The sequence below is a fragment of the Ambystoma mexicanum genome, chromosome 2p, assembly GCF_040938575.1.
Source record: "Ambystoma mexicanum isolate Mex_15411 chromosome 2p, UKY_AmexF1_1, whole genome shotgun sequence".
Classification (NCBI taxonomy): domain Eukaryota; kingdom Metazoa; phylum Chordata; class Amphibia; order Caudata; family Ambystomatidae; genus Ambystoma; species Ambystoma mexicanum.
The window spans coordinates 479,704,853-479,719,289 of NC_090923.1; the positions used below are offsets into that span (position 1 = coordinate 479,704,853).

Sequence of the window (14,437 nt, forward strand, 5' to 3'; positions counted from 1 at the left end):
TTTGTGTGCTTTACTACAGCTACCGGAATTGAAGATTTGCCAAGTGCCAGCTTTTTGACCAGTCCGAATGCAGTAGTTCCCCGACGTCCTCACTCTTGCCCCCACGACTGAGGCACAGGAACAGCAAGACCCACAGGAACTGCCAGGAACAGAAGTCGTCAGCTGCATCTTTTTCTTCATTTGTGAGGTACTGTGAAATGAAACTGAGAGTACTTACCTCTCACGATGAAAGTGCTTGAAACTTTTGCAACCAGCAGGCCTAATCAGCTTGTGACCCAACATATAATTCTTCTTTTTACAAACTACTTCTCAGAACTTTGGCAGAGACTTTTCCGTTTACTTACCAGAACTGCTTTATCCTATCCAAGACTTTAGCCCATTGACTTTGGCCTAGCCTATTGAATTGAATTGACTCTTCTGGTGAACTCAAAAAATAATTGTATTCTTTTTATGTTCTGATAACCTATGCCTTTTTACTCCTCCTTCAAACTAGTCTGAATGCCTCAGGAACTTAAAGAATACAGTACGGAAGTATATTTGTGTATGATATTTAACTGCCTCCTTCCAGCGTCGAGGGGATGTCCAGGTGGCTTACTTTGGAGTTGATTGGCCCCACCAACTCAAAGCGAGAAATTGTCTATGCAGGGGAATCTCTTTTGATACGAATTTGGAGTTTCAGCACAGCACCCTAGCTATCGAAGTCACCTGAGGGTGCATGTAGTGTCTGTGAGCCATCCCAAATGGGCATTTGCTGATTTCGAAAACTAAGTGTGTATTTTTGTAGTGAATTTGCTTTATATTGCTCCCTTCTTAAGAAGGCTTAATCAAATTGACTGTTAAATAAATTAATAATTCTTTAATCAAGAAACCTTGTGTAATAGTTTATTTGATACTTTTCACTGTGAATCTCTGTGTAACTCCCCTACATCTCACATTGACCCTCTTGAGATGAGCCTGGCTACTCAACCACACTACCAACCTGTGTAGTAAAGACTTATACCATAGGTTGGGTTCCTATTGCCAGGGGGTCAGGGTTGTTTTGCACCCAAAGGGTACTGCATACAATCTTGCCTAACATGTATTCTAAGGGATAGTTTTATTTGATATTCTTATCTCTAAGTGGACTTTAGGAAACTCCTGCAACACTTTGTGCTCGCCAATCTGCTCCACGTTCCTCTCTCCAACTCTCACACCAACTGACTGAGCCTCTGGCATTTAACAAACTTTGGACCTGCCTTCTAGGCTTTTTTAAAAGGGGTACTCTTGTGTGTTGGCTGTAATGAGCATTGACTCTTGGGCTACGCCCCTGGGGATCGCTAATAACACTGGTGTGGGAAGATGTTTGCTTGTGCCCCCCATGGGTAGTACCCTCTCTGCCTGATAATGCCCTTGTCCTTCCTCCCTGCCCCTCTCTGGTTAAAGGAGACTCTGTTTACTTAAGGCAGCTGTTGCAGGGATTTGTTTGTGGGACTCGCCAGTGGGGATGGCTTCCGAATCTGATGTGGGAATTGGGGCTGGCTAATCCCTTATTTTGTGTGTCATCTCTCTGGTTCTGCCCTGATCCTGCTCCTTAGTGTATCTTTTCCTAATTGTAGGAAAGTGAAGGATAACTGGCTGGCTCCGCCTCAAATTTCCTATCCTAATTCGGGTCCCTCTATAACCCTTACTCTTACCTAAATCTAGATTTAGATGAGTACTTGCACCTGTTCTGGGAAGCAGAGCCAGCATGCACTTCTATTTCTGCAGCACTGCAATTTCTCTATTTCCTTAAAGGGACAGTGTTATGACTACTGTGTCCCTTGTGATTTTTGTCCTGCCACGTGACTGGGGCTAAGGGAGGGTGTCTGGGGACTCTTCTCCGGCACTTGGTTCTCATAGTGTTCCCATAGCCAAGCAAGGTACTTCATCACGTCAACAGTTTGTTTTGGTGATACTCTTGTTCAGAGAATTGCTTTGTTTTTAGGTGATGGACTATCCTTTTAGGTGGGGCGAGACTGATATGCAAATGGCTCCTCTATGAACGCTGCATTGATTTAAAATGTGGTTGTATATCCTGCTGAGTGAAGTCATCCCATCCAGCAGGTTATTTTGTTGTGCTCTCAATAGAGGGACACTCCCTTTTTTTGCAAGTTTGTGCACTTTTGACTGGTGTTAATAGGGGGACATACACTCGGGGAAACAAGTGCAAGGCTGTAGTTTCTGGTAATGGCCCAGAACAAGCTAAGATACTGTGATGTTGTAGGCACGCCAATATGCCATGGACAGGTATTGAATTCCAGGTGCTATAGGTTATTATAATACAAATTACTGGTATTTTTCTATACTTGTTTGTCTGTTTAGATACTGGCTAGAGGGGTGGAAGCAGTTTCTTGAAGTGCTTGTAGGTCATGATCGGAAAACGGTTTACTAGCACATTTTTCACAAACCATTTAGTCATCCATTTTTCTTTTTTAAGGCTTCTTCATAGTTAGAATAGTTGTGCACCCTTTATGTTTAGAAACCTCTCCGCTATTGGGTAAGATGAAGGCTGGCAAGGTTTTGAAGCCTTTATTTGGCTTGCAGGTGGATCCTTCAAGTAGTTTGCGATCTGTCCATTGTTTCTCAAGATCATTAAGGTGTACTTTATTAGAAACCGGTTCTAGTCCCTTTAGTTGGAGTTGGTGATCCTGCTCTGGTTTTATTTAGAACACATGTATCAAAACACTGTTTCTACATGTTACATTCTTGCATTTATTCCTGCTGTTTTGCTTGCAGAATCAAGGCGTGAAAAAGAAATGGACACTTTAAGTGGCTATGCTATGTGCCTGCCAAATCTAACTCGACTGCAGACCTACAATTTAGTGGAGCACCGGCCTATAGTCTGCATAGAGATTAAGGTAACTAAATAATTTCTTCTCCTAGTAAATAAACAGTTTCTTACATTACATTTCTGCAGGATAGTACTTAACAATTCATCTGTGCTGAACAATTGGTTGTATGTTATACTGCTGTCTGGTTCCATCTGCCAGCCTTGCATGGTACTAAATGAAAACCTCCTCACAACCAACATTCCTTTTTATGTGGACCTGTCTTTAATGCCACAGCTGGGCATTGGTGGGTAAGAATCGGTGCAGTCACACTGTGAGACTACACAAGACTTATCTACTTGGTATTAGGTAACACACCTTTTGGTATAGGTCTGTACCACACAAGTAGTTTAATGCCTCAGAACCTGATGGTGTGAAGTACTGTGGTATATTCTTGCGTGATCTCAGCTCACTACCAAAAACTGTGCGGAACAGACTTATACCAAAGTTTGGTTTAGCTTACACCTGTAGTCATAGTTGTGTGTAGTGGTCCCAGAGGGTACTGCATAAAAATTCTGCCTAACAGTAAGTAAATGGAAAAGTCTTTGCACAAGTTGGAGTCTTTGATGAAAAGAAGAATCAAATTTAGGGCCACAAGCTGATTAGGCTTGTGAATTGTAGAAGTTGCAAGCACTCTACAGTAAGAGGTAAATTCTCTGACTTTTTACAGTACCTTAGAAATGAAGAAAAAGATGCAGCTGATGACGTCTGTTCATGTGCAGCTCTGCAGATCTCGCTGTTCCTGGGCCTCAGTCGTGGGGACAAGAGGAAGGACATCGGGGGACTCCTGCAATGCACTGGGACGGTCAAAACTCACAACCGGCAAACTTCACTTTCAGTGGCTGTTCAGTGTTTCAGCCGCTCGCGTCTACCGCAAATGGCAACACTGTGGTTCCTGGCTGTCAAGATGGACTGTCCTCGCTTCTGAGGACCTGCACTGTGTTGAGGGGGCTCAAGCTCGGTCAGTCCTGCTTCTTGGGAGTCCGGAGGATCTTCCAAAAGCTCTAGGCCAGCTTAAAAGTAACGCACACAATCTGGTGTTCCTCTCCCTGGCTACACGCTTTCCAGCGGCAACTCTGTATAAATTCAACCAGCTCAGAGATGGATTTTCCTGGTGGCTTACTTTGGAGTTGATTGGTCCCACCAACTCAAGGGGAGAAGTCGTCCTTGCAGGGGCTTCACTGTCGCTGCAAACTTGGTGTTTCGGCACTGCAGCAGGGCTTCACCGGGCAAACCAACAGTCCAGGAGTTGCAACAGGCGTCATCTTCAAGCTCCTCTTCGGTTCCTTCGTCCAGTGGTCGACTCTGCCTTCCAAGCCAAAAGACTCTACTTTTATTCTGATCTCTCCCATTCATTCCAGCATAGCTGTCAGTCACCCAGCAGGGTGGCTGTCCTTGCCGGACAGTCAGCCGGCCAATCATCAGAGTGCATTTGGGTCTCCTAGGAGACTAAACAAATGGAGTTTCGGGCACCTCCCTCACTTCCTGCCCACCCCAGACACTCTGGAGCCAGAGGTGGGCTTCACTCTTTAATCCCGCCAAAGGCGAAATGAACCTGGTTTGGCACAGAGCAAATATCCAGAAGGACCTTTCCACAAAGAAATGGCAAAAAAAGACTGGGAGCCATTTTGACAAAGATGGCTCCCGTGGGTGCTTTACTGTAGCTGCGAACGCAGCCCATGGTAAAGGCACACCATGGTAGTTTAAACGAAACCACTGCCATTGGCCATTCAGTGAGGAAAGGGTAACATAAAATTGTTACATGAGAAGCTAGACAAAGGGGATACTAGGTAACCCCTCCAGCACTCTATTGTAAGATAGGGTGTGCTGGGTCTAGACATTTACAATGGTAAGTAAAGTCTATTTCACTTTACTGCTCTTGGAAACAGTAGTTTATCCAAGAGAAGGTATTTAATCCTTTGGGAAATCTGAAAGTCTTCACTCTGCCACTGCACTGAAGGTGCTGTGTGACACAATGTAAAAGATGATGCCTATGGAGTTTGTCAGACTCCACTACCAAAAGAAAGTGTATAAAATCACATTAAAATAATGAGTGGGGAAAAGGGTCACACACTCTCCAGGTAAAAAAAAAAAATCTAGTCCTCAAAATTCAGCCAAGTTGCTGGGGGTCGTGGAAACCGAAACTGCAGTATGGCAAGATGCTAGTAACAGGGTGGGGGGGGTTTGGAGGCGAAGAGAAGATGCAGAAACCTTAACAAGCTGGAGACATCTAATAGCCACACTATTTGGGCCCACACAAGACTGGTCAAGTGACCCCGATCTGGAGGAGGACACAAGAGGAAATCCCTTTGCAAACTGCAGAAGTAGATCACGAAGAGATATAGGCTCGGGGGCAGGAGGGAAGGGGAAAAGCAGACAACAAGGATTATGTTGTATAAAATTGGATATGCTGTAATATATATTGCATGTTTGGTTGTGGTTTGTTGGTTGGTTGACATAAAATTAATTAAAACTTTTTTCAAAAAAGTTGCTTGGGGTCTCTAAGGTGGAGGGATTTAGCAGGGAATTTGCACATTTCTGAGAATTCTCCCTAACAATTGCCCCACCCATCCTACACCGCTGTACAGTTTACGTGATTTACACTTTCCGTTTGCAAAGAGCTTACAGTCTGAGGCACGCCTGGAAGGTTCCTCGAATTATAACATAAAAACAGAACTGAAGCCTACGAGCGTGGCACGAGCTATTTGTACTACTGGTGACGTTGACACGCCAAGACTTCCCTCAATGGACATTGACGCCACAACCTCGTGCACAGCGCCCACTGCCGAAAAATGTTTTGCGATGCTGCCGAGATGAGGAATACGTGTGAGGAACATTACCAGTTGGTTAGTAACTTGTTCTTCAATGAAAATCTTACCTAACTTTGCCTCTAGCCAATTTGGTTTGGCTCCGTTTCTTCCTACTGAGAGGCCTGGGGGTACTGGACACTAATCTTAGAGTTTTTAAGTCATTCCCCAACAGGACTCTCCCAGGCATCTCATTCTGAATCCTCACTGTAGAATTGGAACCATTTGGACAGGGCCTCCAGCAAATCTAGTGGGACCTTTGGGTGCCTTAGCAACATCCTCGGGCTTAAAAAAGCTTTCATCCACAACTGTTCTGCTGGCCCCAGTGTCTCTCATGGCAGGTGTTTCCTGGCCATCCACAAGAACACTGTCCATATAATACCCTTTGATATTATCTGGTATGGAGCTATACACAGCCTCCATAGAAATGTTAGAAGAAAAACTCCTTTCAGACCATAAAGTAGGCAAGACGCCCATCTCATTCATTCTATGGTGTGCTGAAATGAGCCTGTAAGAAAGTTACTTCCATTTTAATGGTGACTTTTACCAGCAGATCCAAGGGACTGCGATGGGGGCCACCCTGGCACCCAGTATTGTGAAACTTTATATGGAGCGGTTTGAACGGACTAAGATCAGGCACACAAATGACCCTTTATTTAAAAACCTCAGAAAATGGCGGAGGTAAATTGACGATATTTTTGTCATTTAGCATGGTTCGGGAAAGGAGCTTATCGAGTTCCTTGCCTGGATTAACACCCAAAACAGATTTCTCAAATTTACCTCTAACTTCAGTAGCGACAATTTGGACTTCTTAGACATCACAATTTCTGTAGATGCCACCTCAAAGGTTTTATTTGTGAAACCCTGCAACATACCGACTGACAGAAATTCTATGTTGCACTATGATAGCATGTCAGGGATAACCTCCCACTGGGCCAATTTTTAAGGCTCAAACGGAACGCCTCTAACAAAACCGACTTTTTGGAGGGTGCCAACAACTTGGAAGTAAGAGGTTATCCAAGATCGGTCACAAGAAAGGCTCTGAAAAGAGCAACGAATAACCATTGTGAGGCCCTCCTGGAATATAAGGAACATAAATCCTCCAAAGAACAAGACCAATTCGTTTTTGTCAACACATATAGCAATATGTCCAACAGCATCAAAAAAATGTTTCTTGAACTGGACAGTTTTGGATAAAAGTGAAATGCCAATACCCAGACCGACGGTGGCATTCTAATGGAGTAAGAACATTAAAGATCTTGTTACTCGAAATGACATTTCTCTGAAAAAATGCAGCCAGAAAACAATTAAAGAGACTTGGAAACTGCCTCCTGTGACAGGGCATTTTCCCTGTGGACACTGCGTTTATTGGCAATTCACCAGCAGAGGCACGGAGATCGACCAGGGCTTACGTTCACCGTGGAAACAGAATAAACACATCAACTGTAATTCCGCAATGGTGATTTATACCATCTGGTGTCCGTGCTCCAAAATATACATTGGAAAAACTGACAGAACAATTAATCTTAGAATTGGACAACATAAAGCGGTCTGAAAAAACAGAACCAACAATGCCCCTATGGTGGACCATTGGGTGGAAAACATGCATACACCTGATGATTTCAAGTGGACCGTTTTATACAAACTATTGCCCACTATGGATACTAACAGAGAAAAAAGCACATTATTGTGTAAAGAACACCAAATGATTTTTTTGACTAAAAGCGCAATTTCTGGCCTCCACGAAAACATTGACTGGCTTCACGTGTAACACATTGCGTATGTACACGCATGTTCCAAATCAATGTCCAATACTCGCGGCCAGCTTACATTGGGTCAGCCTATGACCATTGCTGTTCCAACAATATAAGGTTCAATCATCTGCTTACATATCTCACTACCTAGTAGCCCACAGGTCTACATACGGATTACTAGACATAGAACATAAGTTTGACTTGTCACGCGTGTCAAGTAAGGCTCGTATCAGACGATTCAGACTTTGTATGCGTACCGCTACACTTGGCAATAGGAGGATTTTGCCTCTCAATTTTTTTCTCCTGTCTCTTTTCTCCAAACGATTGGATCATTTACTTCAATACAACGTTGACGAATACAGGAGCTAGTGTTCTCCCAGTGCACACGTAGTACATCACCCCAACCAATGGAGAACTACGCCGGTCGACCTACAACTGTGTATTTTAGGCAGCTGCGTGAGTCACATGACCTCATACTTCAGGATCCAGACGTGTCAGGATCCGGTCCATGCCAGGCATTGAATGCACTTCGGGTAAACTATTTCTCCGGCCGACGGCATGCTTGTCATGCTTGCATGGAACTAGCTACGGCTAACAGAAATTAGACCTGTAGCATGGATACTTGGGTGGGGGGGGGCACCTTTCTGAATATCTTTCTCCATTTCTTTCCCAGTTCACTGTCATGCTGAGCTGTATAGCACCTTGAGCTAACAGCCACTGCACAACGTACTTTGCCTGTTGGCAGTACACAGAAACTACTCCAAGCATCCGCGTTAAGATCTATCTGTAGAAACTTTGAATGGGAGATTTGCAAATCGGATACAAGGTAAATGGAATGCGTTGTTAATAACGGACGCAGATCTGCATTTGTCTAACTGCACCTGCTCTACCCAATTAGGACACCCCGCGCAGTTCCCCAACTGGTTTCTCCATGTGCTTCTCAACTGAATTTTCCCTATACAAACTGAGGGTTCCCCCCTTTTGCACACCATTTCCTCTATTTGATGGCCTGTCGCATGACATTTTCTCAGCCATCAGGACGTAGATGCATGAATCCCACATGCTGAAACATAGAGTTTAACAGCTTATTTTGCCAGAATTCGGAATCACAGAACTTTAGCAAGATTTTCAGATCCCCTGTTGTGGTTAATGACAAGTCATAGTGTACTCTTTTGTTTTAGCTTTGCTTTCCCTTCTCACTTGCTGTTTTAGCATTAGCCTGACTGATTACCAGTTCAGGAGTACATATTGATTGTTGGACATATGTTTAAAAGACAAATGGACATTGACCCCATTGTCTTTTTTATTGCAGATGATACGCTATCTTACCAGTTGTCGCATTTTGGACGCAACTGGTTTATGAAGTGTTTTCTAAGCACTTTTCGAGCACCCTATGAAATTTAGACTGTTTTCTCAATAGTTGGTATACATTCTCGATGATATTGTTTTGCATACTGCTTACTACAGTGCACATTATTTACCCCAGACACTCCCTGACAAATTTCCTTGCATTTATGCCCTTTATGTTATGGAAAGAAACATGTTGGATGTATTTGTTGATAGTATGTGGATGAATGAGTGATGGTGAGAATGAATGGAGTGTTGGATGTAGTTTAATTGTGTATTTGCACAGCACATTACTTTTTTTTGACTCCACTGACATTATAGGGCAGCTGATTACAAGCCCATAATCTAACCCAACTGCTGTCTGATACAAATTTGCACTGTTCTATTTGTTTTGAGTAAATATTTAATTTGGATGATTTCATTTTGTGTTTTCATCATATTTGTATTTTTACTCCAAAACCTACCTCAATCTCTTTTAACATTGTGACTATTGTGTGGCGCTATTTTGTATATGAATAAAATTGTTTATTTTTTGCTATATTTGACTTGCTTCATAATTTAATGCACTAGAAGCATATTCTCGTGTGCTTCACTGGTTTCTCCCTAACAATCATTTGGTAACAATAGAGCTTGTTGCACCTCTAACCTTTTTGTGTCTGTATCTAAAGGTGTCGTAAAGGTGAGGGTTGGTTAGAAGTGGGTATTTCAATCCCTCAACCTCTTGTGTTTTTTTGATGGCGTTATACACAGCCATATTCTGATTTTTACACAGACCCCGGGACACTAAGAATACAATGGCTTGTACACCAAAGGTTTCTTCAGCCAGTAGTTGAAAGTGGGCACTAGCCATTTGTACTTCTCTCTCAGGGATGAAGACTAAAGAGGCTGTGCTGAACGCTGCAGGTTTACCCTTGCATCTGGGATCTCCTTTCATATGGTACACAGACCCATAGACATGGGGTTCACTAGACCTACCTGGTTTCCCATTGGAGCTACTCTTATGTGGTTAGGGGGCCTCTTCTTGGCGGTTGGAATTAGAACTAGCTCTATTCTCACCTTTGTGCTGCTTTACCTCCTCCTTTTTGTGAGTGGCCCCAGAATCCTTATGAGTGGCCCTGTTGGCTACACATGAGTCAACTGCTCTTGCTAACTTTTTGGACTCAATCTCATTTGACTCAGCCTAGTGTTGTCTCCGCTCAGGAGAGCAGGCATCAAAAATACTCTAACAAAAATAGATTACTCATTCCTTCAAAGGAGTTCACCCTGCAACCCTTAACCAACCATCTAAGTTTTTCAAACATTCACTCACCCAGGTAGCCCAAGGGGTACCGTCAGTCTTTTTGAGGGACCTAAACCTCTTAAGATACTGGAAATGTGTTTTCACAAATCTGGCTATCAAAGCCAGTGTCACATTCTCATACTCCAATCTTTCAAGTTCCCCCACCTCCATTACAGCATCAGTTGCAACCTGGGGGAGCCTAGACAAAAGCCAAGGAATCAACTGATTCCCTGTGAGACCCAAATCCCATGATTGTATTCAAAGGCACCCAACCAATCCAAATTATAAAGTTTCACATCATACACACTCACAGCTTCTTTAGGCAGGTGAGGTCTCTTGGGACTGCAAGATTTGGAGGACTCTAGGAGGGAGGCAATTTCTTCATTTCAATGTTTCATTTCCATTTACCGGAATTTGATATCCTGATGTTTGGCTTCAGCTTGAGCTTGCAACCTTTTAAATTCTAATTTAAGTTTAATTGTTTCACGAGACGCATATTCTGGACTCAGTGATGGACCTTATGGTGTTCCAGTGGACCTAGGTTGAGGCAAAAGGGCCACTGTGGCAAAGAGGGGCTCCTACACTGGGACTCCTCTCCCTCCTCTGACTCTTCTCTAACATTAGAGTTAGACTCTGAATTACCATCCTCATTATCAATTTCCACATTTCCTTGGTTAGTAGGTGTGACAGGCCTACTACCCAAACTTTGATTCAACAACCTTGTAATCAACTCATTTTTCTTTCCTTTAACAGGGAGGTTTCCGACTAGTGATTTCTTTCAGTTTATCTACATTTCAACATGATCAGACCTTTCTGACTGAAGATGTCCATATTAGGCATGTTACAATTGCTGTTCTGATGGAGCTTAGTCTTGTGAAGGTTTTAGTGGCATAAGCATGTACTACATAAATTGGTAGAGGGGACTGTTGGGCAAAATTGCAGTACATTTTGGGTGCACTACAACAATCCTGACCGCCTGGCAATAGGAACACAACTTTTGGTATAAGTCTGTACTACACAGGTTGGTAGTGTGGTTAAGTAGCCAGGCTTATCTCAAGAGGGGTCAGTGTGATCTGTAGAGGAGTTACAGAGATTCACGGTGACAAGTATCCATATTAATGTACACGCAATTAGTTTGAATAAGCCTTCTTCAGAGGGGAGCAGTAGAAGGCAACACACAAATACACTACAAAAAAAATACACACTCTTAGTTTTATAAATCAGCAAATATCCATTTCGGATGGTTCACACACTACCTACACCCTCAGGTGACTTCAATTGCTAGGGTGTTGTGGACATTAATATATCACTGCTGCATTTAGAATGTAATTGAGATGAGTGCCAAAGAAAAGAGGTTTCAGAATAAGACGAGTATTCACACAATTATTCTTGACCAGTACTTTAAAAAAAAAACAATGCAAAGTCTGTTAACCCTTTCCTTAAAGGAAGGCAAAATACATCGGCAGAGGAGAGAAGAGCCAGGCCAGCCAATGCTAAGTTAGCAAAAGTTAAGGTGAACTGAAGCACTTCTTGCAGGTAAGTAAAAGTCTTGCACAATGTTTTAGCAATCTTTGTAGATAAAGTAGAATCAAATGTAGGGTCACAAGCTGTTACTACTGTGAGTAGTAGAAGATATAAGCAACTCTACAAGAGCAGCTGAGACGATTCTCAAAATAGATCAAGCAAGGTGACACAACAAGATAAGTTCTCTTGGACTGTACAGTAACTTTAGGTTGAAGAAAAGTGCAGCAGATGGCTAATGTGCCTGTGCCTCAGTCGTGAGGACAAGAGGTAGGACTTCTTAGGACTCCTATCCTGCAATGGGACGTTCACCGACCGCAACCGGCAATCTTCAAACAAGTGGCACTTTGGTGTTTCAGCTCCTCGCGTCCACCGCAAATGGCAACACTGCAGTTCCTGGCTGTCGAGATGGGCTTTCCTTGGATCTGGGGTCCAGCGCTCTGTTGAGGTGGCTCAGGCTCGGTCAGTCCTTCTTCCTGGAGCTCTTGGCCAGCTTAAAAGCAACACACACAATCTGGTGTTCCTCTCCCTGGCTATTCGGTTCCAGCAGCGAGTGCAGTGGAAATTCAACCAGCTTCTAGAGGATGTCAGGTGGCTTACTTTGGAGTTGATTGGTCCCACCATCTCAAGGGGAGAAGTCATCCTTGCGGGACTTGTCGATACAAATTCGGAGCTTCAGCACAGCAGCAGGGCTTCACCGGGTAAACCAAAGGTCCAGGAGTTGCAACGGGCGTCTCTTCCAAGTTCTTCAGATTCCTTTGTCCAGTGGTCGACTCTGCCTTCCAAGCCAAAAAGCCTCTCCTTTTATGCAGGTTTCTCCCATTCATTCCATCCCAGCTGTCAGTCACCCAGCAGGGTGGCTGTCCTTGCCGGACAGCCAGCCGGCCAATCATCGAAGGGTGCATTCCTGTCTCCTAGGAGACTAAACACAGGGAGTTTCAGGCACCTCCCTCGCTTCCTTCCGAGCCAGAGGCGGGGTTCACTTGTGAATCCCACCAAAGACAAAAACGAACAAAGGGACCAAACCTGGTTTGGCATGCAGAGTAAATCTCAAGAAGGATCTTTCCACAAAGCAATGGTGAAAAAGGACCGGGCCATTTTGACAAAAATTGCACCCTTGGGTGCTTTACTGCAGCTGCAAACGCAGCCCGTGGTAAAAACACCACAGTAGTTAAAAGTAAACCACTGCCACCAGCCATTCACCGAGGAAAGGGTAACCTAAAAAGGTTACATGAGAAACTAGACAAAGCAGATACTAAGTAACCCCTCCAGCACCCTATTGTAAGATAGCGTGTGCTGGGTCTCGAAAGTTACAAATGTAAGTGAAGTCAATGTCACTTCACTGCTCTTGGAAACAGTTTAACCAATGAAAGGTTTTTAAACCTTTGAGAAATCTGAAAGACTTCCCTGTGCCTCAGCACGGAAGCTGCTCTGTGACACAATGTAAAACATGATGCCTGTGGAGTTTGTCAGACTCCACAACCAAAAGAAACACAGAAAAAACATTGAACTCAAAGTACAAAGTCTCAAAGTTCAGCAAAAGAGCTGGGGATCTCTAAGGTAGGAGGAATTTAGCACAAAATTGGAACATTCCCCCTAACAGGGACTGAGCAGCCATGCTTATCTCAAGAGTGGTCAATGTGAGCTGTAGGGTTGCAACAGTTTGTGACAAGTATCCAAATAAACACTCTCAAGGTTTCTTGATTAAACCATTATTTATTAATTTAACAGCCAGTTGCTTAAGCATTCTTTAGAAGGGAGCAAAATATGTAACACAATATATTTCAAAACTGCACACTCTGTTTCAATAAATCAGTAGATACCCATTTGGGATGGCACACAGATACTTCCTACACCCTGAGGTGACTTAAATAACTAGGACACTGTGGACATTGATATATCACTGCTACATTTAGAGCAATACTGTGGTTGGTGTGAAAAGGAAAGGATGAGTGAATAAAACGATGGCTAACAAATATTCTTAAGCAGGTTAGTACTTTTTGAACCCTCAAATGCAAAGTAAATTAACCCAATCTTGGGGGGTGGAGGGGTAAATCGCAACGTCGGAGGTAAAGAGTCTTTCAGGGAGCCAGGATAGCCAATGTTAATTGAAAAAAGTCTAGGTGAGCTGAAATACTTCTTGCAGGTAGGTAAAAGGTCTTGCACAATGTTAGTCTTTGACAAAAATGAAATCGCTGTAGGGCCACAAGTTGGGAGGCTTGTGAGGGGCAAAGCTGCAAGCAACCCTGCAAGAGCATCCAAGAGAAGTGTCAACTGAGAGCTATCAAGGCTACCCAACAAGAGGTAAGTGCCCTTAGTTTTACAGTACCTTTTGGTTTGAAGAAATTGGTTCCAGCTTGCTTCTGTTCCTGTGTAGGTCTGCAGATTCTGTTGTTCCTGGGCCTCAGTCGTGGGGACAAGATGGACGATGTCTGGGGACTCCTGCTCTACAAATGGAAGGTCGGCAGGAGCAATGGGCAAACTTCAGCTTGAAGTTTCAGCTCCTCGATCTCTCGCAAATGGCACCCCTGCAATTCTCTGATACCTTTATGGACTTTCCCCGCATCTGCGGTCCAGCACTTTGAACTGGTTCAGGCTCGGTCAGTCCTGCTTCATGGGAATCCAGAGGACCTTCCTGTATCTATGGGCCGACTTAAAAATGAGACACTCAATTCTGGTGTTCCTCTCCCTGGCAATCGGTTCCTGCAGCAGCAATGGAAGTACAGCCAACTCCGAGAGGATGTCCAGACAAGTTCGCTTTTTCGGTTGATTGGTCCCACCAACTCAAGGGGAGAAGTCGTCCTTGCAGGGTTTCTCTAGTCGAGGCAAATTCAGAGCTTCAGCACAGCAGCAGGGCTTCACTGTGCAAACCAACGGTCCAGG

The 14,437-nt window shown here is 43.8% G+C and overlaps 1 protein-coding gene across 2 annotated transcripts in view; it reads left to right on the top strand.

Annotated features, from left to right (window-relative positions):
- The window catches only part of IPPK (inositol-pentakisphosphate 2-kinase), a 322,707-nt gene that overhangs the window by 124,950 nt on the left and 183,320 nt on the right, over nucleotides 1–14,437 (top strand). For both annotated transcript variants that reach the window (XM_069643864.1, XM_069643865.1), the window contains one exon: nucleotides 2,755–2,876. In XM_069643864.1, the coding sequence (XP_069499965.1) occupies nucleotides 2,755–2,876 (122 nt within the window). The remainder of the gene's footprint in view (nucleotides 1–2,754; nucleotides 2,877–14,437) is intronic.